The sequence below is a fragment of the Amblyomma maculatum genome, chromosome 6, assembly GCF_055883805.1.
Source record: "Amblyomma maculatum isolate TAMU_Amacu chromosome 6, ASM5588380v1, whole genome shotgun sequence".
Taxonomy (NCBI): Eukaryota; Metazoa; Arthropoda; class Arachnida; order Ixodida; family Ixodidae; genus Amblyomma; species Amblyomma maculatum.
Window position 1 is genome coordinate 618,592 of NC_139349.1, and position 22,436 is coordinate 641,027.

The 22,436-nt window shown below is 47.1% G+C and overlaps 1 protein-coding gene across 1 annotated transcript in view; it reads left to right on the forward strand.

Annotated features, from left to right (window-relative positions):
* Window positions 1–22,436, forward strand: part of kuz (zinc-dependent metalloprotease kuz) — a 59,522-nt gene that overhangs the window by 31,338 nt on the left and 5,748 nt on the right. Inside the window, exons 5-13 of the mRNA XM_084605890.1 lie at window positions 3,624–3,965; window positions 6,826–7,021; window positions 7,648–7,832; window positions 8,234–8,411; window positions 11,971–12,121; window positions 14,353–14,451; window positions 15,822–16,015; window positions 16,922–17,136; window positions 19,005–19,169. Coding sequence (XP_084462016.1) covers window positions 3,624–3,965; window positions 6,826–7,021; window positions 7,648–7,832; window positions 8,234–8,411; window positions 11,971–12,121; window positions 14,353–14,451; window positions 15,822–16,015; window positions 16,922–17,136; window positions 19,005–19,169 — 1,725 coding nt within the window. The remainder of the gene's footprint in view (window positions 1–3,623; window positions 3,966–6,825; window positions 7,022–7,647; window positions 7,833–8,233; window positions 8,412–11,970; window positions 12,122–14,352; window positions 14,452–15,821; window positions 16,016–16,921; window positions 17,137–19,004; window positions 19,170–22,436) is intronic.

Consider the following 22,436-nt stretch of genomic DNA (forward strand, 5'->3'; position numbering starts at 1 on the left):
AAGCTATACGGCGCAGCCAGACTTAATGGAACTTGTGACCGGCAAGCACTTCGCACAAATGCAGACTAAGCCACCCCACACAGTCGTGCTATTGAATAAATACAGTAGTTCCTCGATAATTCGAACTCGGTTAATTCGAAATCCCGGATAATTCGAAGGTTTTCTGCGGTCCCGTATTTTCCAATGTAAATTTGGCCGGATAATTCGAACAGGCGGCCTGCGCCAGCCCGGTTAATTCGAAAATTTGGACAGCTATGCGGCAATGCCTGATCCATGTTTCGCCGCAAACCTGGCGAAACGACGGCCCTACGGAGCCGCGAGGCAAAGCCACATAGTAATGGTGATGATTTATAGGCGAAGCGCCCCAGCCGGAGCACTCTCTGCACAAAAATCGGTCCACAGTGCGCCTCGCGCACCGCCGAAACACGTGCCTGCAGAGGAGAAGACGTGCTTCACTGCAACACGGCGGGCATACCGGTTTTTATCACGTGACCTCGCCCCCACTCCATCCCTTGGTTTGCTTCGCCCACTCTTCCCCCATGCCTCCGACGCTGCAAGTACGCCACCACCACCGCCGCGCCGGTCTCGCCTGCGCCATTTCTTTGTGTTGTGCGCTGTGGTTAGGGGTCGGCTACTGTGCCGTTTTTTTGGGCGGGACTGTGCAGAAGTGCTAGCTTTGTGACCGTAGCAGTGCAGAAATGCCAAAGTACAAGACTTTAACGCTGCAGCAGAAGTTCTGCTTGATCCAGGAAGCAGGCAAGAGCGCTTGTTCGAAGACCGAGTTGGCCAAAAGGCATGGCGTGCCCCTCTCGACGTTGTCCACAATATTGAGCAACAAGTCAAAAATACTAGAGGCTTACGGCAAGACCTATTCTTCGAAGCGGTCACGAGTGCGGGCTCCCACGTATCGAGATGTGGAAGCTGCTCTGCTTCGCTGGCTGCAGAAAGCAAATGCTGCCCACCTTCCCGTCAATGGAACGCTACTGCGGGAGAAGGCCAACGACCTAGCTCTACAACTTGGGCACGAGGAATTTAAGTGCAGCAATGGATGGTTTTGCCGTTTTAAAGAACGCAATAATTTAACCTTTCTCACCGTCTGTGGTGAGAGCGGCAGCACTAACGAGAGCGTTGTCGAGGATTGGAGAAACCACACATTGGCGCCGCTGCTTAGCGAGTACGGTGCAGACGACATTTACAACCTTGACGAGGCTGCACTTTTTTATAAGATGCTGCCAACAAAAACATTCGCAGTGAAGAACACCGCCATCAAGGGTAGGAAACAGGCCAAGGACAGGATTACTGTGCTGTTCGGCGCAAACATGTGCGGTAAACACAAGCTGCCGCTACTGGTCATCGGGAAGACGGGGAAGCCTCGCTGCTTCAAAAATGCGCGGCTGCCGCCAAAGGATGAACACGTCTACAGGCACAATAAGAAAGCCTGGATGACAGGTGCAATATTTGAAGAGTACGTGCGGCAACTTGACCGCAAGTTCGCAGCCACGGGCAGGAATGTCCTATTTGTCGTCGACAACTGCCCGGCACATGGCGACATCCCACATCTCCAGGCCATCAGGATGGTATTTTTACCTCCGAACACCACTTCGATCTCACAGCCGATGGACCAAGGCGTCATTCACCACACTAGGAAGATGTATCGGTACCACCTGCTCAAGCGCATGCTCCTTTGCTACGACAATGGCAAGGAGTACTCCATCGACCTCCTCGGAGCCATATGCCTCATGGTGTACGCTTGGAAACAAGTGGAGCCCACATTGATCAGGCGGTGTTTTGAACACGCTGGTTTTTCCAGTGAAAGCACTGTTGATGCCGATGCAGACCACCCATGTACTACTACTCTTGACGAAGAAGGAGCAGAGTATTGCGACCGCATCAATGCGCTCTGCGCAGAGGATGAGTCCAACGCAGTCGGCTTCGCCGAGTATATCAACATTGAGAGCGAAGAGCAGACTGGCTACTCGGACTTGGAGAGTGAGATCACTGCTGGTACGAACATGCGCGATGACAGCGACGATAGCGACGACGACACCGACGAGCCTCCCCGAGCACCTGCTCTTGGTGAAGTTATCGGATCGCTGAACGTTATCCGCAGTTTTGTTGAGTGCCGCGGTGGAAGTTCAGAGATGTTTCGTCTATTTGACCAACTCGAGAGCATGACCTTAGGAGCCGCAAACTACCGGACGCGGCAAACCAGCATCTCTGATTACTTTCAGTAGTAATTCAAAATATGCCGAATAAAGGTAACATGTTCCTGCAACGAATTTTTTTGCCTAAGTCTTATTTCTTGGTGTGTTCGGTTAATTCGAAAACCCGCTTAATTTGAAGATTTCTTGCGGTCCCGATGACTTCGAATTAACGAGGTTGTACATACACTTTTAATCAGTAAATTCTCTTCCTTTTCAGCCGCCTTCACTGCATAAATAATTGCCACGCACCCAAACCAGAAATTACACCCCTGAACTTATGTCGCACTTCTGGCAGCAATGGGGAAGCCGGAGATAGTGCCCTGTCCGTGCTCTCTGCCGCTGCCGATAGATGACTTTCAGTGGCGCTCCTATAGGCGGTGCTTGGGGCGTGTATATTTAGAGTCAATTTTCGATGTAGTGAACTTACATGGTTTGTCTCACCAGGAATGGGAAAGGTGCGAGGCAAAGACAGTCTGCTTCTAAAGGCACCAAAAGGTTGGGCAGGAAGAGTCTTAGAGGAAGAGGTCCTCAGGCTCTCCACTATCCAGTAGTTAGCACCTCATGAACCGCATGGTTCAGATGCTAGCGGTTACTGTCAGTCACATTATCAGTGCAATCAAGAGCTCAAAGCACCTCGCTGCAGTGGTGCAGTGGTTAGGGCACTCGACTGCTGTACCCAAGGATGCAGGTTCAGATTCTGGCCACAACGGCCACTTTTCGATGGAGGAAAAATGCAAGGCCCGTGTACTGTGCGATATCGGTGCACGTCAAAGAACCATCTTGATTTTTATAGCGCTGAAGAAACACCACAGGAAGAAAGACACAAAAGGACAGAAGCGCTATAAAAATCAAGATCATGTACCAACTAACCCGTCAAAAAGTCCTGCTCCAAAGAACCATAGGTGTTTGAAATTTCCGAAGCACTCCATTACGGCATCTCTCATACCCCGAGGTGCTTAGGGACGTTAGACACCATAAATCAAATTGAGCTCAAAGCCTGCATGCTCTTCTTTTGGCAGCCGTGCTACTTGCTTTATCATGCTGCTACTCTGAACATCTTGTAAGTAGTGTAGTTAGTCACTGAATGTTCCAGTATATCTCAGATTTCTGCAGTGCGGGATCTGTACATTGCAAAGTTTGTATTTCTTTTGTCTTTTAACTGTATTTGTTTCCAATTATTTCTTCATTTTTAGGACTTCACTAGTTTGTTATCTGCTAATGATAATGGGGCATTATATACCGTATTTACTCGAATGTAACGCGAGGGGTGAACATTCGAGTAAATATGGTATATTGGTTTCATTGCATGCAAACTGCACCTAACAAAAACCTGGATGTGACAAAACTTGTGAATTTTTATGAGTTTCACTTTGACCAGGTTCAACTGCATATCTGGTTTTCTTTTCTGTCTGTGCTCAGGCAAGCGGTGAGAGCAAGCCTCGGCGATCAGTCCGCTCTCCAGCGGAGGCGGAGGTCCAGCACCAGCACATTACGGAGGCACCGCAGGCCAAGTACCTGCGGTCGGCCAGCAACCTGCACCTGGGGGCCAGCTACCTGCCTAAGCGGCGTGTGTGCAACCTGTTTGTGCAGACTGACACGTACCTGTGGGACCACATCATGAGCACGGGCAGGGACCCCGTCAAGGCTCGTGAAGAGATCTCCTCTCTAATCGCCCAGCACGTTGAGGCGGCTAGCCGCATCTACCGTAGCACCAACTTCAACGGCATCCGGGATATCAAGTTTGCCGTGCAGAGGATACGGGTGCGAGATAATATAATTTTTTTTTCTTTTCTTTGTAATAATGCGCAGGACCCTGGGATGATTGACTGAAATGGAAAAGATATGCTCTTTTTGCCTGGGTTGACTTTTGGCACCGCTATTTTTTGCCATGTTTTAGTTTCAAAAAATGTAGTCGGTGGTGTTGAATGATATCATGAGTCATGACCATTCACAGGAAGTGGCAAATTTGCTGCTCCATCTGCTGTGAGCACATGCGAATCGTGGTGGTTTTTTTGTGCTCTTGCCTGTTGTCATAACCCAGGTATGGCCGGTCTCTAGCTGCAGTGGCGCACTCTTACGGCCTGCACACAGGGGATGTTCGTTTCCTGTCTGCGGCGACTACGAAATCATGGTGTGCTGTGGCCCTACTCGTCCTCCGCGACGTTTGCAAGCCGTGTGCGTGAATGAACCAGGGAGAGCCGGTGGGAACGAGAGGGGAAAAACGCGATAGATCGAAGTGCAAGGATGTGACCATTCCTTTGCCAAGCTATCTCTCTCCTTCCTCTCTTCCGGCCTTCGTTATCAGTAGCACGCGCTACGCATGCGCCAAGCCAGCTCGGCCCCTTTTCAGACATAACACGCTTTCTCCAGCGCGTGTTGCGAACTCTCTGCGCGGCGCGGCTTACGTGGCTATGGCGCCAATTAGCGGCAGATCTCTCTCTCTCTCTTTTTTTTTTTTTTTGCGAGAGTCGTTCATTCTTATCGTTGTGCTGTACGCACGGCGTAGCGTGAGATATGGCGGCTGCGGAAAGTTAAAAAGCAACAGGGTTGTTTTTTGCATGTATGAGTCAACGAAAGCATGCGGTCTGCTGCGATCATGACACCGGCTTTTAGCATTTTTTGCTTCAAACAGCATTTAGCTATCACGCTTTCCAATTATTTTGTGGCAGTGGACTACGCCCGCTCCAAGCGCGGCGTGATAAATTGAACCAGGCTTGTCCAATCAGCCATAAGTTCGCTCCCCGCCACCGCGGGAGCTATCAAAAGATAAACATGTTGCGACGTTATCGCTGCGCAGCATCTTGGCACGCTGCCAAGAAACTAGCTGTGGATGAGACGACTGAAACAGAGTGACTCGCGCCATCGACATGCAAGCGAAAACGCCTCGCCGCGGCGACACAGAAACCTTGTTTTGAGCTGCCGCGGTGGCTCGAGCGGTGAGAGGGACGCAGTTCCAACAAGTTGGAAATTTTTCGCATTTTTTTTCCAAATTCTCGGGTGCATAAGTAGAGGGTGGGTTCATTATGCGAGTGGGTTGATTACGCGACAAATACGGTATCGTTTTTTTTCGCATCGTAAGTGCCGTCCCAGGCCGATTTCTGTATATCGAATTATCGATATATCAAACTATTTCGCGATCCCCTTTGAGTTCGATATATCCGGGTTCTACTATATTACTTCGTGAGGCATTCGCTGGTAATATATTTATGCAGCGATAGTTTTTAGAAAGTCCGCATATGCGACGGTGACGGAGGTGAAGTCAAAGGATACACACATTCATTCTGCCTTCCTAGATGCTCACGTTAATTTCTTCTCACTGTCAGCGCCTGTTCAGTTCGGCATGAGCCATCTTTCGCATTCACTTAGTATGTGCTAAGGGGGATAAGCATATGAAATAAGTCAAAGTACATCTTCATTTATGACCATAAAATGTAATACACACTCGACTCCTCCTTTTTGCATTTTGTAACAGCCAGCTCTCTGTGAAAAAAAAAAAAAAAAAGTATAGCATCTTGTTCGAAATTTTCAAAGCAAATGAACCCTCTGCAATTGTTTTTTATTGGTACCGTGAATTTTGCGAACGAACGCCAAAACCAGATGCGCACCGACCGCCGCTACAGAAGCGAGCAGCCAGGATTGGGTATGTCCTGCACTCCTCTCGCGGCAGAAGAGAGCGCCACTCGCTTAGAAGAGCGCGCCACCGCCACTCGAATCCGGCCATGCAAATGGAAACTGAAGTGGCGTGCAAGGGGAAAAACGGTTCTGCGACAAATTGCTGCATGTCTTCACCAGTTTTCTTGCTTCTAAGGCCCTCTGGACTGACCATGAAAAGAAGAAACCGAACTCAAAGATTTGGTGTGTGTACTTGTTTAAGATGCAGCGTGAGACCTTGACTTAGAGATGCGTGCATTTAAGTTAGGTCCAACTTACCTAAAGACCGGATTGATTCTTTATCTTTCCTTGGAGGTGGGTACCTTGTGTTTATATAACATACTGGCTATCTCATGCTTAAACTAGTATGCGAGGCATTTGGCCGATGATACTTGTCTTACGTTCTGCTGCATGTTCAGTCGACTCGTGGAGTCAGAGAGCCTAACACTGAGACCTGTTATTGGATTTTATTATTGTTGTTGTTTTATATTCACAAGCAGGAATGGCTCAGGGGCTTTTTCAGTGATTTAGAAATTCCTACTTATCACCTGAGCACTAGAAGCAATATTAGAAGAGTTTGTTAGTTAATGCTACTCAGTTATATTTTGTGGTAGGAAACGGGGAATAAATAAAAGATATGGCAGCTGCCTTGCACTGGAAAGGGAAGGAGTGATATACGGGAGCGAGAAAAAGAATTGCTCTGAGACATGATAAAAATTCTCGCATTTCACATCGCTTTAAAACTTGCTTTTCTACCAAAAACAAAATGCAGCGGTGTGATCAGCATAGTTTCAATGTGTTTGGTAGAGAGAGCAACCACCTCACTCGAGATGTGGTGGTTTATTTTTTTTTTTTTGCATTTAATGTGTTCGGTCTTGTGTCACGCTGTGCCATGTGTATTCATGGCTGATCCTAGAGCCAGGGGGAGTCTGGACAGGGTCCCAACTTATCAGGCGCTCTTCTTTTACAGATCAACGACACGTCGGCGTGCTATGATGACAGGAACCGTCGGACGAATCCGTTCTGTGCGGGTAACCTGGATGCCTCCAACTTTTTGAACCTCAACTCCCTCTCCAATCATGATGACTTCTGCCTGGCTTATGTGTGGACCTTCAGAGATTTTCAGCATGGCACCTTGGGCTTGGCCTGGGTGGCATCAGTTAACGGTGGGTCTCTCAGGTGTCCCCTCTTCAGTTTTAATGTTGCGATACCGTTAAAGGCCCTATTCTGCAGAAAATCCGGCATTGTCAACATTGTCGGCAAAAAAAGTAAACCAAGCTGGGTTGGCTGGTGATGGCTTTGTGGGCGGAGCATAGTGCTTGTCTGTAATCTTTGTTTTTCTCTCTCGTGCCGGAATACGAGTTGAGACGGAAAACACAGAGGCTATTTTCAATTGACCGTGTCTCTGGTGCTGTGTAAACTGGATTAGTGCTCTTGTATGGCAAGTCAGGCACACTACACTTAGGCTACACAGGCATCTTCATACGGTTTGGCCAAAGCTGGGCTTTATATATGTTGGGTGTTCACCTGAGCTATCACGTCATACTCTCAAAGATGGGGCTTAAATGTCCCGCATAATTTTTGTCATCACTTTCGCGCAAGAAAGACTGTTTTGCCACAAATCAATGATAGCTGCATGCAGTGCTTAATGTTATGTTGGCTTCGTGAGCTTATTCACTGTTTTAGAGCCTGGTTGCAGCAGCCTATTTGGAAGGTGTTCCGGCATCTTGGATGGTCAGTGTTGGTATGGAACAGAGTGTCTTTATGGCTGCAATTTCCTCTCTGTTGGCAGGTGCTTCTGGTGGAATCTGTGAGAAGTACAAGACATACTCCGAAAACATCAACGGCAAGTCTGAGAACGTCAGGCGCAGCCTCAACACGGGCATCATAACATTCCTCAATCATAATGCCAAGATCCCGTTGAAGGTTTCCGAAATCACCTTTGCACATGAGATTGGCCACAACTTTGGTTCACCCGTGAGTACTTTGCCTTGTGCATGTTGGCAATTGTTTTCCGTGCCATGACCCCCCCCCCCTTTTCCACCAGTGAAAAAAATAAATAAATAAAGCTGGTGTCACTCTGCAGTGCAGATTTCATGTCAGGAGCTCTTTTATCAGTAGCAAGAAATTAAGTCATTGCTACAAAACTTGTGCATGTATGCATTGGGGCCAAGGCCAGGGGGTTCGAGCGGGGACCGGTTTCCCCTCGGCAGTTGAAGGAAGGGGGTGCCGGGAAGCGGCGCGCCCTTCAAATATGATGCGGCGCTCCGCTGCCTTTAAAGATGCGTGCAGCAGGGCCCCACATCTTGATGCTTTGCTGTACTTTGTTGACATGCACACCACAAGATGGCCACAGCCCTCTCCGATGTTCTGTGCAGCATGACTACCCGCCGGAGTGCGTGCCGGGAGGAACGTTTGGCAACTACATAATGTACGCCAGTGCCACACAGGGCCACCAAGCCAACAACCAGCGCTTCTCGCCCTGCAGCATCCGCAATATCTCGGCGGTGCTGTCGGCCATCTTGCGCGGGGAGCAGAAGGAGAACTGCTTCCAGGGTAGGCAAACTTCTCTCTCCGATGCATTGCAAAAAAAAAAATTTACCAAATATTGAGCGAAAGCATTAGCTGCGGGTGACCAAGCGTTCTTCTCTTTTTCTTCTTCCTCAGCCCACATATAGAGCCCCGCTTTAACCAAGCCATATGAACGTGCCTTAGTGGCCTATAAGGGTAACATGAATGCCAGGGTTCTAGCAGGCTGATTTTGACATAACTGTCCCATGTGAAAAGAGAGATCCAAGTTGGCAGCTCCTGCCAGCCCACGTGGGGTGTAACATCACAGCGTCACATGGGTAAGACGTGGCTACCGGCCGCGCTACGCTGAAGGTTCAAAACCTTGAGTAGTACTGCTTTCGCAATAAGAGTTGCCCAGTTTTTTCATAGTCTGGCCTGGAACAGTCACTCGTTCCTGTTCGCAAGCTCCATGCACTGCTGTAGAAGCTTTGGTGGCATAGAAGCTGTAGAAGCTTTGTTGGGCTAAGGTGAGATAAGCTGTTCTGAAAAATGTTTTTTCTGTCTCTACCACAGCACCTCACATTTTTGATGAAGGCGAAATGTAAATGCACCGTTATGTTCTGCAATGCCAGCGAAAATTTAAAAAAAAAAATGTTTTAGGTGTCATCAGAATTAATCCCCAGCACCCTGAGACTCTTTGCAGCCCAAGTGCAGCAGCAAAATCAGCAAATCTGGAGCCTACTGTAGCGTCCATCATGGCCTAATTACTGTTTCAACCTGTTAACACTTTCCTGTCTGTGGGAAGTGGGGTGGTTTATGGGCAATGTTATTAATATTTCTTTTCTTTAACAAAACTTGCTTGGTACAGAAGTGTCTAGTATCAAATTGTAGAGGAGGAATTCCTCCTCACAATGGTATTAGTGACAATCCACATATTTATTTTATAAGTAATATAAAAACAACTACTATCAGCAAAAAGTTGTCGTTAAAAAGAAACACACAAAAGTATCAAAGTTTCTTAATACAAATAAAAAATTAAAAATTTCAAAATATGCGTTCACTTCAACAGGGGCCAGCGTAACATTGCAGTAAATTCTAGCTTTCTGTGTACAATATTCGCTGAGTTAGGAAAGAAAAAAGTACCGTATTTACTCTCATAAAGATAACACTTTTTTTTTTTAAATACTGACGCAAATTTCGGGGTGCGATCATTACGCGGGGTAAATTTTCTACAAAAAAATTTTGAGCACCGAAAACGCAAACAAGTTGCAGGTCAGACGTCTTAGAACATATATCTCGATTACAACCAAAAATAAAAGCTGAGTAAGGCTTACCTTCGCAATAAACACGCACATTAAGCATCACATGGAGTGCACAATGCCCATTTATTTTTTTTCTTCAGTACTCTAATCAAAGTCTGAATCCTCGCCATCCTCGCTTTCACTGCTGCACGACTCATCGGAAACGGCAGTGTCGTCGCTGGGAGCATCTTCACAATCCCACAGGAAGTCATCTTCCGTTCCATCCAAAGCGTTAGATATGCCTGTCTTCTTAAAACTCTTAGCCACTACCTCGTCGGGGATACTGCTCCACGCTTCTGTGATCCACGAGCACAGCATCTCCACGGATGGCCTTCTAATCTTTCCGCTCGGCGTCAAATCATGCTGGCCCATCGCCATCCACGAAGTGATGGAAGTCTATCACTTTGCTTTCATACGCGGCTGGGAGCCGCTGGCACGACGACGTCCGCCGCCTCAGGGAAAGTCCATTCCGTCGCATATAGCGAGTCGTCCAACCGGAGCTAGCGCGGAAATCCTTTGCGGCGATTCCCAGCTTCCTGGCAGTTGTGCGCACCTGCGTCTGTATCATTTCTAATGACACTGCACAACCATCCTTGCGCAGGTCCCTCACGTATTCTAGGACCGCCTCCTCAACACAAGGGAACTTGCCCGTTTTGGGTCCACGGAAAGCCCGCCGTGTCTTGTTCGTAGCCATCAGCTTCTCGCGCTGCTTCTTCCAATAGCGTATCCTCATTTCGTCCACGCCGAAATGCCTACCAGCAGCGCGGTTGCCATGCTCCAGTGCATAGTCGACAGCCTTGAGCTTGAACGCAGCGGTGTAACTGGCATACCGCCCCATGGTGAAATGGCGTAAACTCGCACAAAAACACAAAGCACGCTACGACGCTGCCGAATTGCAAAATGGCGAACGCCGCAAAGCATGGAATCATGGGAACTCCAACGTTACTAGACTAGGTTGGGAACTCGTCGGAATGCATTCGCTGCGGGATGACTGCAGATCAACCACCAGGCGGCTCCATGTTCGGGGTGCGATTATTACGCGGGGAATTTAAAAAATGGAATTTTGACCTCAAAATTCAGGGGTGCGATCATTATGCGAGTAAATACGGTAATCGAGGTCGACCCCTGGCTCTCCTATAGCGGAAAACACTACTCCCTGCGCTGCCGGCGGCAAGTAATAGTACCCAAAAGACGTTGTCACTCTGCAGATAACAGTTGTGACCTTCAGAACAGTGATCTCTTCCGATCAGTGCGCAGCAAAAGTAAATTTTTGGGGAGCGAACGAGAAAATTATCGAGGCATGACGTTCCACGTTCCGGGTCTATTTGGCGTAGTTTTGCTGTCAGTGCTAAAGTCTGAAGAGCTGAATTCGTCTTCTGAGTCATTACTGCTGCTGTTCGCATCCAAAAACGAGCTCTCCGATGTGTCAACTTTCGCAGAATTGCGCGGAAGCAGGAGCGCGCGATGTCGTCGACGCCATGATGTAAACAAGGAGGGCCGATCACCTGACTCCAGAGACCATCTGGACGGGCGCGGAACGGTGGGAAAAATGAAATCAAAAGCAAAACTGAAAGAGGGGTTATTCTATTTCCCACTGAATGATGTTACTCATCAAGAAGCGCTTCGAAATCTGGAAAATTCAACCATCGATAGCAGGCGACACTTATCGGTTATGGCTTTCAACGTTCCGGGTTGGTTTGACATAATTTCGCCGTCAGTGCTAAAGTCTGAAGAGCTGAATTCGTCTTCCGAGTCATCACTGCTTTTGTTCGCATCCAAAAACGAGCTTTCCAATGTGTCAGCTTCCACGGAAACGCCCGTTTCCGCGCAACAGGAGCGCGTGACGTCGACGTCATGATGTAAACAAGGACAGTCTATCACCCGACTCCGGAGACCATCTGAACCGGCGCGGCACGGCGGAAAAATTAAATCAAGCTCCAAATACTGCACTGCCCTGCTGGGGTGGCGCAGTAGTTACAGCACTAGACTGCTGTGCCCAAGGATGCGGGATCGACCTCCGGCCGCTGCGGCCGCTTTTCAATGGAGGCGAGAAGCTAAGCGCCCATGTGCTGTGCGACGTCAGTGCACGGTAAAGAACCCCAGGTGGTCGAAATGTCCGCAGCCCTCACACTACGGCGTCTCTCATAGCCTGAGTCGCTTTGGGGCATTAAACCTCACAAACCAAACCCAACCAAATACTGTAATAAAATGTAGTTTTGTGCCTATCCTCTTGTGTTGTATGCATTATGCATGGTTTAAAGATGATGTGCAGTTGTTAACAGTGTTCTTATCTGCCCTTGCAGAGGACGAGGGCCCCTTCTGTGGCAACAAGATTGTGGAAGGGGACGAGGAGTGTGACTGTGGCTATGAGGAGCAGGAGTGCATGGAGGACTGCTGTTACCCTCGTGAGCACCAGGGAAAAGGTTGCACCCGAAAGCCCAGAGCCATCTGCAGGTATCTGCCCGAGGAGCAGGAATGTGGACGAGTCGAAGTGATGGCTGAGTGTAGCTTCGGTTAGCTGGTAGAAGCGGATAAATGAACAGCTGTCTTTACAGAGGAATGCATAGAGAAAGCCTGTTTATATACGGTTGCTGTTAGAAAATTCAGTCTCTTATGTTTTGACGAGCTTGATTGTTCAGATTTTTTTCACTGCACTGCAGTGTGCCCCATGGAGCCTACGTACACGAGTTGCTGAAATTCCAGATGCATTCTAACCGATTGTTCAGCACTTCGTACCTCATACGCAACTGGCTGTAGCACTGTTGTCAATAGGCAAGTTGCTGTATAATGTGTATATAGCACAACTTTGATTCAAGGCGAGTTGGAAATATCAAATCATCAGGCTACTTGATTTTTCAGATGTTTTCGTGGTCTGTAGAGGGCCAATAAGATAAGGCTGCAACTGTAGCTTTGGTGTATTAAAAAGAAAATTATTCATTTGGAATGTCAGTAGCTGTGCAGTAAGGCCTCAGCTGTCCCCTGTTAGAGTAGCCAATAAACCCACCCTTGCTAGTCCAGTTTGCTGATACCATTGTTCTGCTTAGTAAATCATGGGAGATGCTGGCTGGAAGGTCGGAAAATGAGGTCAGGGAATTTGGTAGGACAGCGTAGCCAGAGCTAACGCAGGACAAGGCTGGTTGGAGGTCATCAAAAGACATCTGCCGTGAAGTGGACGTGGCTTGTCATGATGACAAAGTGTGGTGAATCTGAGCATGTCCTTCAGTGAAAGCTCATTAATTCGAATTTTCGGATAACTCGAACTACGCTACTTGGTCCGGCCAAGCTCCATAGAGATATGTGTATAGAAAAGCCCATTAATTCGAACGCGAGTCGGTTGTGCTACGGATAATTCGAGCTACGCGCCGCCTCGTCTGGGCGGCTTGGCGCACATCGCGCAGCAAAAAAAAAAAAGTAAAGAAACACCTCCGCGATAGGAAGGCTTAATTAGAGGCTGCACATGTCCAAAACGGGGACAGAAGATGAAACCAGGTAAAATCATGGAAGAGTGGGTAAAACTTAAATGGCTCCATGACCGGCGCGGCAGCCGGCGACATTGGAGAGGGGACGATGGCCGCGGCGGCGGCTGCCTGCTCTCTCTTCTGTGCATTCTACTTAGCTTGCAACTAAATGCTCGTTAATCCCAGCCCTATTAATGTGGAAATACGGACAAGTACTGTCAGCGCGGTCCCAGCCAACACCCATGAAAGGCTGTTTCAGCCGATGGGCACTACGGGTAAACTTTTTTTTTTTTTGCGACAGCCATCCATCCTTCCACCCATCAGTCGTGAATGGAAGCACGCGAGTCAGCTGCGATCACGATGCCAGCTCCGCTTTTAGCATCTTTCGGTTCAAAAGCCGCTTGCTGCTATTGCGCATTCCAATGATTGGAGTGGCAGTAGATGGCGCCTGCCCCTGTTACTCATAACATAATAAAGAGAACGTACTGTGAAAAGAAGGCTTGCACAACCGGACAAGCACTGGAACTTTGCCAAGTTCACACCCCCTTGCTGGAACTAAAGTCGAAAAGTAAACACGCTGTTATCGCTGGGCAGCATCTTGGCACACTGCCGAGAAATGTGTTGTGGACAGTGACGGCGTGAAACGAAGGGACGCACTAACGACTGACACCCCTTTTTTTTTTTTTTTTTTTTACAGATTCGTAGGCACAGATTGGGGCTGTGTGGGTTCATTATGCTAGTGAGTTCGTTGCGTGACTAAATAGGTACACTTACCGTAATACAAATGATTCTTGTCAGTTTTTTTGAGGCCATTCGATAATTCAAACCTTTTTCTGGGTTCCGTGAAGTTCGAATTAACGAGGTTTTACTTATAAAAGCGTTTGTATGTGGTGCTCTTTAGTGGACTTTCGATACTTCAAAGTGTCACAGGAAAATCTTACAAGTATTTAGCGTGTAAAAGGTGGCATTATTTCCTTGGACGTGGTAGTTGCACAAAGGAAGAGTATAATGCACTACATTGAATAGAAGCGAGCTGTCATCTTGCTAAGATTCATTCAAGCTTGTTGGATTAGGGCACATTGTAGTTATTATAACCTTCATTTGCAAATGCTGTTCCCAGCTGTTTGACTACTTTTCTCTTAAAGATGAAAATTAAGAACTTTCTGATGGTCGTCTCAACTTGTGCCTAATGCAGACTTGCCTTTTTTTTGTGTCCTTGGTGTGCAGTCCCAGCCAAGGACCGTGCTGTACCAACAAGTGCGACTTTGAGACCAAGGAAAAGCTGTGCAAGCTGGAGTCCGACTGTACGAAGCTCTCATATTGCGAATATCCTTTTCTTTATGGCATTGCAGCTTGAAAAACGCGCCCGTGTGGGAGGTTAGAGAGTTCTGATTAGCGAACTTGATCTGTTTGCGCAGGTGTGGGATCAAAACCCAATTGTGGCCATGTTTATTTTTGTTTCTTCCAAGGTCAGAGGCTTCAGAAATCACTCGACTTTAGCATGTTTGGTAATGAAATAGAGCTATCGCCCTAGAAAAAAACCTCATACTGTGTCGTGGCGTTCTTAGACCAAGGTTCCCCACACGCCATAGAAATCCATCATCGTCATCAAGGTGCAGTTACACAGTGCCCGCATGTTACATGCATTGCTGCAGACGTCACATATTCTAGGACCTAAGCACAAGATTGCATTCAGGTTTTGATTTTCCACAGTAACTTATTGTCTGTTCTCAGTTGCTCACGTACAGAGAAACACTGTAACCCATAAGTTCTGGTAACCCGTAAGTTCTGGTAACCCGTAAGTTCTGGTAACCCGTAAGTTCGGGTAACCCGTAAGTTCGGGTAACCCGTAAGTTCGGGTAACCCGTAAGTTCTGGTAACCTGTAAGTTCCGGTAACCCTTAAGTTATGGTAACTTGCTAACAATAGCATAGCCCCAGCTTGCTGAAACCTCTAAAGTAGTAGTCTAGAGGTTTCAAATATTTCGAAATAGAGATAGCATGCAGAAACAGGTCGCAAAGTGAAAGCCCCGATGGCACCGCTTCTCGTTAGCGCATTAGTTATGTGAACTAAATGAAGCAGCTGCTGATGTCACCGTTTAGCATTTAATTACTAGAAGAAAACAAATTATGAAGTGCAAATGTAATACCTGAGTGGCATAATGACTGCATATCCACTGGTAAGGTCTAGAATTGCATAATTGCGACAGCAAGGAATATTCTTAGCTCATGGAGCTAAGATAAGAACTGTTAAATATAGTATGAAATGGTGGAAATCACATAAGCATTCTCTGTTCACACAATATGAAGCAAAGGCCCCGCCGGGGTGGCGCAGTGGTTAGGGCGCCTGACTACTGTGCCCAAGGACGCGGGATCGTATCTCGGCCTCGGCGACCGCTTTTCGGTGGAGGCTAAAAGCAAGGCGTCCGTTTGCTGTGCGATGTCAGTGCATGTTAAAGAACTCAGGTGGGCGAAATTTTCTGAGTCCTAGCTTCACTACGGCGTCTCTCATAGCTTGAATCACTTTGGGACATTAAACCCCAAACCAAACCAAACATGAAACAAAGAGAAGTGGTGGTATGCACGGTGCAACCTGCTTAGAAAATGTAGGTATCGTCTTTAAAGACGGTAGGCTCCGTACTTTTGTGGCAGTGAACTTGTTGGGAATGTGTTGAAAAGGCCTTGACTGTCACTGCACTGGGAGGCAGGCGAGCTGTCCTTTGCCGGAGCACAAGCTGAACAAGACGGAGTGCAACAATGGCACCCAGGTGTGCTGGAGCGGCGAGTGCAGTGGCTCCATCTGTGAGAAATACGGCATGGAGGAGTGCTCCCTGACAGACGACACCAACCCATCACCCGACAAGATGTGCGAGGTGGCCTGTCAGGAGAAAGGTGGGAGGCCGCTGGCAGGCAGCCCTCTCGTTGGATAACACTTTGCAGCAGTTAATAGAAAAAAGTTAACTTGGTGACCATTTTAGATTCGTCATTATATCCATCATTTTAGATCCGTCCTGTGCTTACTTCAGAAATGTTTCCTTAAAGGTATTTGTCGCTGCACAAGAGCATATTGTTAGAGTTGACATTCGACGTTTTCTCGGAGAGCCTTCTCCTTGCACAACCAAGGTTCAGGTTTGGTCTCATGTAACACTTTCAAATTCTATTGTTTGGGGAAGCGCTACCTTCCTTGTTCTGTGGACTCTCAGGAATGCATTTTGTGCTACACAAAACCAGCTGACTGGCCTAGTGTTCTTCTAAATCGTACGCCAAAGGCACTTGGCTGTCAACAGCAACAAAAAAGGCTGAGGTAGGGTGGGGGGCATTTGATGCTGCAAGTCTTGCTTCTTGGGTCAACTACAACATTCAGTTACTTCAGTGTTTTCTGCTTTTTTTGCATGTTTCCATCTAAGTGATCCACTTATTTCTCGTCAATTGCAGCTCTTGAGGTGGCATAGTGGAAGCCACGGGTACACATTGGTTAGTTAGTGATGGTTAATAACGTGGTAAGGTTGCAAGTGCTTAAGAGCAACTTATATTTGTAAGTCGTTAACTCATGCTCACAACTTCCATTTCACTGAGAGGAAGTTGTAGGTCAGAGTATAGGCAGCACTCGTTACGTTGAACAGAAGTAAAATGCAGTCGTCTGGCAAATCAATTCGGACCACTGTTCATTAAAGGACTCTGCCACCACTTGAAACATGCAGGCTTTTGTCTGTAGGGTTTCGTATAAAACCTGCTGCATTAAATATGTGTTCCCATCCCTAGCTGTCTTTCTCTGCTGAGCCTGCTCTTCCAATGCAGGCAAACCCGAGTCGTGCAAGAGCACGTATGAGATTGAGCGCATGAAGGAAATCCGGGGCATTAAGCTGCGGCCAGGGTCGCCATGCAACAATTTCCACGGCTACTGTGACGTCTTCCAGAAATGTCGCAATGTGGACGCTGAAGGGCCGCTGGCACGCCTCAAGCGGCTCCTTTTCGACAAGGAGTCACTGCTCACGGTCAAGCAGTGGGTCACGGTCAGTGCTGCCACTTTGCTCTTTCTCTTCTTGATTTTGTGCTTGCATAAAGAGAGAGGGCTAATGGTAGGGAAAGAGAGTTTCTAAAGACTGTGATACTGGAAGCACCGCACTGTTAATCTTAAGCGACATAAAGCAAAACTTCCGGTATCCAGTAACACAAGGAGCCCATTGATGTATTTTCACGGCGATGCTGTTGGCTCGTGTCATGCATGGTCAGCACCTGGTGTACGATGTGTCATCTGCCAAGTGCTTCTAGGAAGTCTGGCACTAATTTTAAAAGAAAAATAAGCTTTTTGAGAAAAAAGGATGGCATTTTTTGGCAAAGTAACACCAGTGTAGGCAGACGTCTGAAAATAGGGGAATCGTATCGCCTTCAGGCGCGACACAAATCTTTCCAATGCAAAAAGTATGAGAGCCATTTTCGGTTCTCCAAGCTTCCGATGACGTGTCGTGAAGAAACTGAAAAAAACAATTTATTTTTTCATTGTCTTTTACAATGTCTCCATTCAGGAACAGGACGCCTCAATACAGAAAAGGTAATGCATTCTACTAGCAGAAAGTTGCAATAGTGTCAGCAAGAGCTTTCGGGGGTGAGTGCACCCCATCTTGCGAACAAAATTAATTTTAATTTTTCAACAGTGCAGATGCCAACCAAACTTGGTGAGAAGTTTCTTTAATACATGCATTATCCAAAACAAAAATTGAAAAACACTTTTTTGGTTGGTAAAAATTGTGATTTTAGCCCCCCATCTCCTCTTATTAAGCATGACACATTTTTTTTATTTATAGATACTGCGATCTGGTACAGATCATAGCAGGGTGGGAAAACCAAAAAGAAATACAAGCATATAAACGCACTCAAATTCATAAAATTTGCAGGCACTTTTCAAACATTAGTAAAGAACTCTGAGTTAGTCTCGCTATTAAGTTTATTTCATTCCGTAATTGTCCTCGGAAAGAAAGAATATTTAAAACAGTTATTTCGTGCGTTCACAGGGTTATTGTTAGTGCATGCCTTTGTCTCATATTATAACCTGAAGAGTAAGTAATATAATTGGAAGTGTTAATATTATAATGACCTTTTACGAGCTGGAAAAGAAACTTTAATCGGCAGATACGATTGCGCTCAGTCACAGAAGGTAATCTACTACGCTTCACAAGCTCGCTGACAGACGCACGGCCATATGAATTAAATACAAACCTAACGACCTTATGCTGTATGCGCTCAAGTTTATGAATGTTAGTTAAGGCGAACATAATAGATTGCCATTGATTAATTGGTGGAGATTGGTATGTATCGAAGCCATGGTGTCGTATGTAACAATGACTGTATATGTAGTATTGCGGGGCATATGAGTAAGCATGACACAGGATGCGCGTTCATGACGAGCATGCCATGTCGTGACTCATCCTAGCTAATTTATTTTATGTTTATTAATATCCGGTGGTAGCTGTGTATAGAAGGTACATAGCAAAGCAGTGTGTACGAGTCACGTGACCAGTCACGGCTCGGTCATTGTGCTAATCATTAGACCGTTTGTGACATCACAGCGAAACAATGTGTGGCGTTACAACAGAAGTGATATTGTGAAGACACTCGTGCTATCGCAAACCAGGCTAGACACTGTCTAGGCATCCGTGAATTTACTCACCATCACCAAGGAGCAGCCTATCATCGCACCTCCTTGCATGCCAGAAGCACCTGTAACAGGAAGAGGGTAAATTTTGAAATGGGAAGTAGCTACGACTGCAGCAAGAAGTTAATAAGGGTAGTGACAGTTGCACAGCATCCTGCGTCCATGTTTCTGCGTGCATGCGATCACCAGAGCAGCAGCAGCAAGGACTGTGTTGTTCTCTTTGTCCAGCTCAACTGGTGGGCTGTGCTGCTCATGCTGGTGGCCCTTATCGTGGTGATGGCAGTGTTCATCCGCTGCTGCGCCGTGCACACGCCCAGCAGCAACCCACGCAAGGCACCCGCCCTGCGCATCCAAGACACTCTGCGGAGGCCAGGCGACACCTTCCGCAGAAAGGTCAGTTTAGGCAATGGCTGTGTGTGTGTCTACTTCTTATCTGTGTCTGGCCTTTTCAGTGGCCCTCCAGTGTTCCTGTGTGTTTTTTTTCCTGCTCTCGAGTTTCATTAGATTTCAGTATCTTTAGGACATATCGCTGCAGTAGGTCAATGTCATTAGCAAGGAATACCCTGCAAGGGACATTTATAGTAAAACCTGCATGTAACGAACCTCCATGTAGCGAACGCCTCGATATTGTGAAGTTTTTCAATTCCCCAACATCACTTCCAATGAAGTGCATGGTTTTGAAAACTCCATATAACGAACATGTCGCGGCGATTGATTTTGATATAATGAACTCTCGGCGCTGGCAGTTTCTTAGCTGAATTACTGGCAAGTTTGGCAGATTCTCGCAAGATTTAAGATGATAAAACAAGAGTTGACACGAGAGGTATGTCTACGATAGCAACGAGAGTTGATAGAATGTGCAGTGTTTCAGTGCTGACGGCACATCTACATGGCAAACGCACCAGTCTCCTCTGCTTTCGCTTTTGAAACGTGGTATTACAATAGCTCATGCTTAAAAGCAGCGGAAAAAAAATTCAGAGGCACTTTGGTTCACTAAAGTGCTTCAAGGCGGAAGCCTTCCCTGCCGCGCTGCTTAGGCATTGACTGCGAGACCGTTTGTGATTGACTAGAATTGTGACAGATACTGCGCCTTTTCTTTGCCCTCAACCAATTTTAAATGCCGCTGATGCCTGCTGTACTACGCCTATTTCTATATATGCTCTTGGGTGCAGCGTTCAAGGAAGCGCCAAATGAAAGGCGCCGCATAGACGCCGGGATGGAATGCCCAGTGGCGTCAGCGTCATATATGCGTGAATCTCCTGGTGAAGTCATCACCAGTCATGACGTCATGACCGGATGTGACGTCATTATCATTTCCGGTTACTATATCATTTCCGGTTACTAGACGTGACCAGATGTGACGTCATGATGTCACATACGGTCATGACGTCGTAGCCGATGACGTCACGGCCTACGACAGTATGAGCTATTAAATGTTTTCGTCTTACTAACAGAACTAAAAAAAAAAAAAAAAGACACGGGGCATGCAGTGTGTGTCCATCACTGCCACGGGGTTGCTCGCTGGCTCGCGCGCGTCGGAAGTGGGAACAGTGGCGCTCGCCGACGACGCGATGCAGTCGGCTTCCTGGGGCAACGCAACGGTCACAACGGTGGTGGGCGAGTGAAAACATGCTTAAAGACGTAGGCCCCTTCTCGTTTTCCGGCGACACGAATGTGTGCGCTCTCCTACACTGATTCCTCTTCCACCCCCCTTTCTCCGCGACGGGTCGCTCGAGCCGCGGCGGACGTGGAGACAGCAGCCGCAGTCGCGCCGCGCCCTCATAGTCATGGTTTTCTGTAGTCCTCCATCTCCATTGTCATTGACGCTTGTTAAGCTGATAAGGAGCCAAAAAAAAAAAAACATAGCCAAATCCACATCCATAGAATAGTGTTTATTACAGTGTGCTAGAATAGGGGTAGTGGGTTCAGATGCCGGCTCCACCTGAGGCACTTCATGTTGCCACTGAGAGGTGGCGCTACAAACATTTCCACCTGAAAGATTTTGCAGTCTTGCACGTGCACAGTGCACATTCTACAGGTTATTTCACTGAACGTTGTAAGCCTAAATAAGATGCTGCTATCTATATTGCAAAAAAAAGGCGTCAATTCGCATTCGCTTTAAATGATATAAACAAAACAAAGGGGGGAAAAAAGAACACTTTACCACTGTGATTGTGACTGCTCGGGAGGCATTGCTGACGACCAAAGAGGACAGCTTGCGGTAGTTTGTAGCTTTTACTGTAGCAATAATGTGAGTAATACCTTTTATCTACATCTAGCACCAGTAATCCCTGCCTAATCAACCACTACAGTCTACTAAAGCGAACATTTAGCGCTCGCCTTAGCAATGGATCGTTGCCCAAGCTGACTGCATTTGGTCGAGTTGCGGACAGTTTTTTTCATCAGTGAGGGTGCATATCCCACGTGTGGGTACATATTGGCGGAAAGAAAAATACAGCAAGGGGAACACATCTATTTATGAAAAATTATTTCCCTTATATCAAACAAGGCATTTTCCGATTGTATAAATTCATTCGCGCAATCATGTCAGCGAGCATATGAAGTCGCTTTATTTTTAAATGCACTTTCAAGTGCATTCATTTTATTAGAAACAGCACTCAAACAAGAACGATATGCAATATTATCGGAACATGAAAAATACATAAGCAAAACGAGCCAAACCCAAAAAATACTCAAAGCAATGCACAAATTACAAAAATATTATGAATGTCACCATTTGTGCATGCAGAAAGCATTTCTTTTCACGGCAAGAAAAATGTTTACAAAATAGAGCGTCATATTTGTTTTCTCGGAGCACACACCAGGTACAAAGCACTTTAAGAGCATGACGGAGTATAGTCGCGTGGAATGCGTCTCTTAGCAGTTGACAATGTGAACGAAGACTCTGATTATGTACTGCAGCTCAAAGTGCATTTTGCACACGGCACATATTTGGTCAAGCGACCTGTCTAGGCTTAGTTGCTTAGCGTACCACAGCATGAGAACAAAGGAAGTCCGAGGCCAGTGCAAAGACAAGTCGAATGTCGCACTCTACAAAAATCACCGAAATCTAGTTGATTCGCATCCTCATGTGCAGGGTGCAGCTAGCGAGCGGCGATTGTAGGAGCGCGCAGATTTTCGCGGATCTTCAGGTGGAACCAGCTGCAGCGCTCCTAGCGGCCTCCAGCTCCGCGACGTGGCTGGCTTCAGCCGGAAGTGTGCACTTATAGGGCAGAGAGCACACTACCCAATTTTCTAGTACACTATAGTCTATTCTCCACACCATCGGTCACGCTTTGTTTAGCCAGCGGTTGTTGGGCCTTTTTTCAGATGCTATTTCAACACCCTGTCAAGCTAGTTTGCACAGCTGGCCTGCTTTGCTTTGGCGCCATGAGTGCGACTCGGCCGACTGTCTTTTCACCCTTACACCGAAGAGACACGTGCGAAGGCCCAATATTCCACAGCTCTGCCAGTGTATCGTAGACGTGGGAAGCGATACTGGCCAACTTGGTGCATAAAAGCTTCTAAAAATTTGCCATCAGTAACAGCTTGAATGGTTCAGAGGACGATTAAGTTTTTGAGAGTGGCGATGAAGCCCCGGACGGTAGCAGTGAGAGCAGCGACGATTCAGAATCGGATAACCAGTGACGCTGTGGCAGT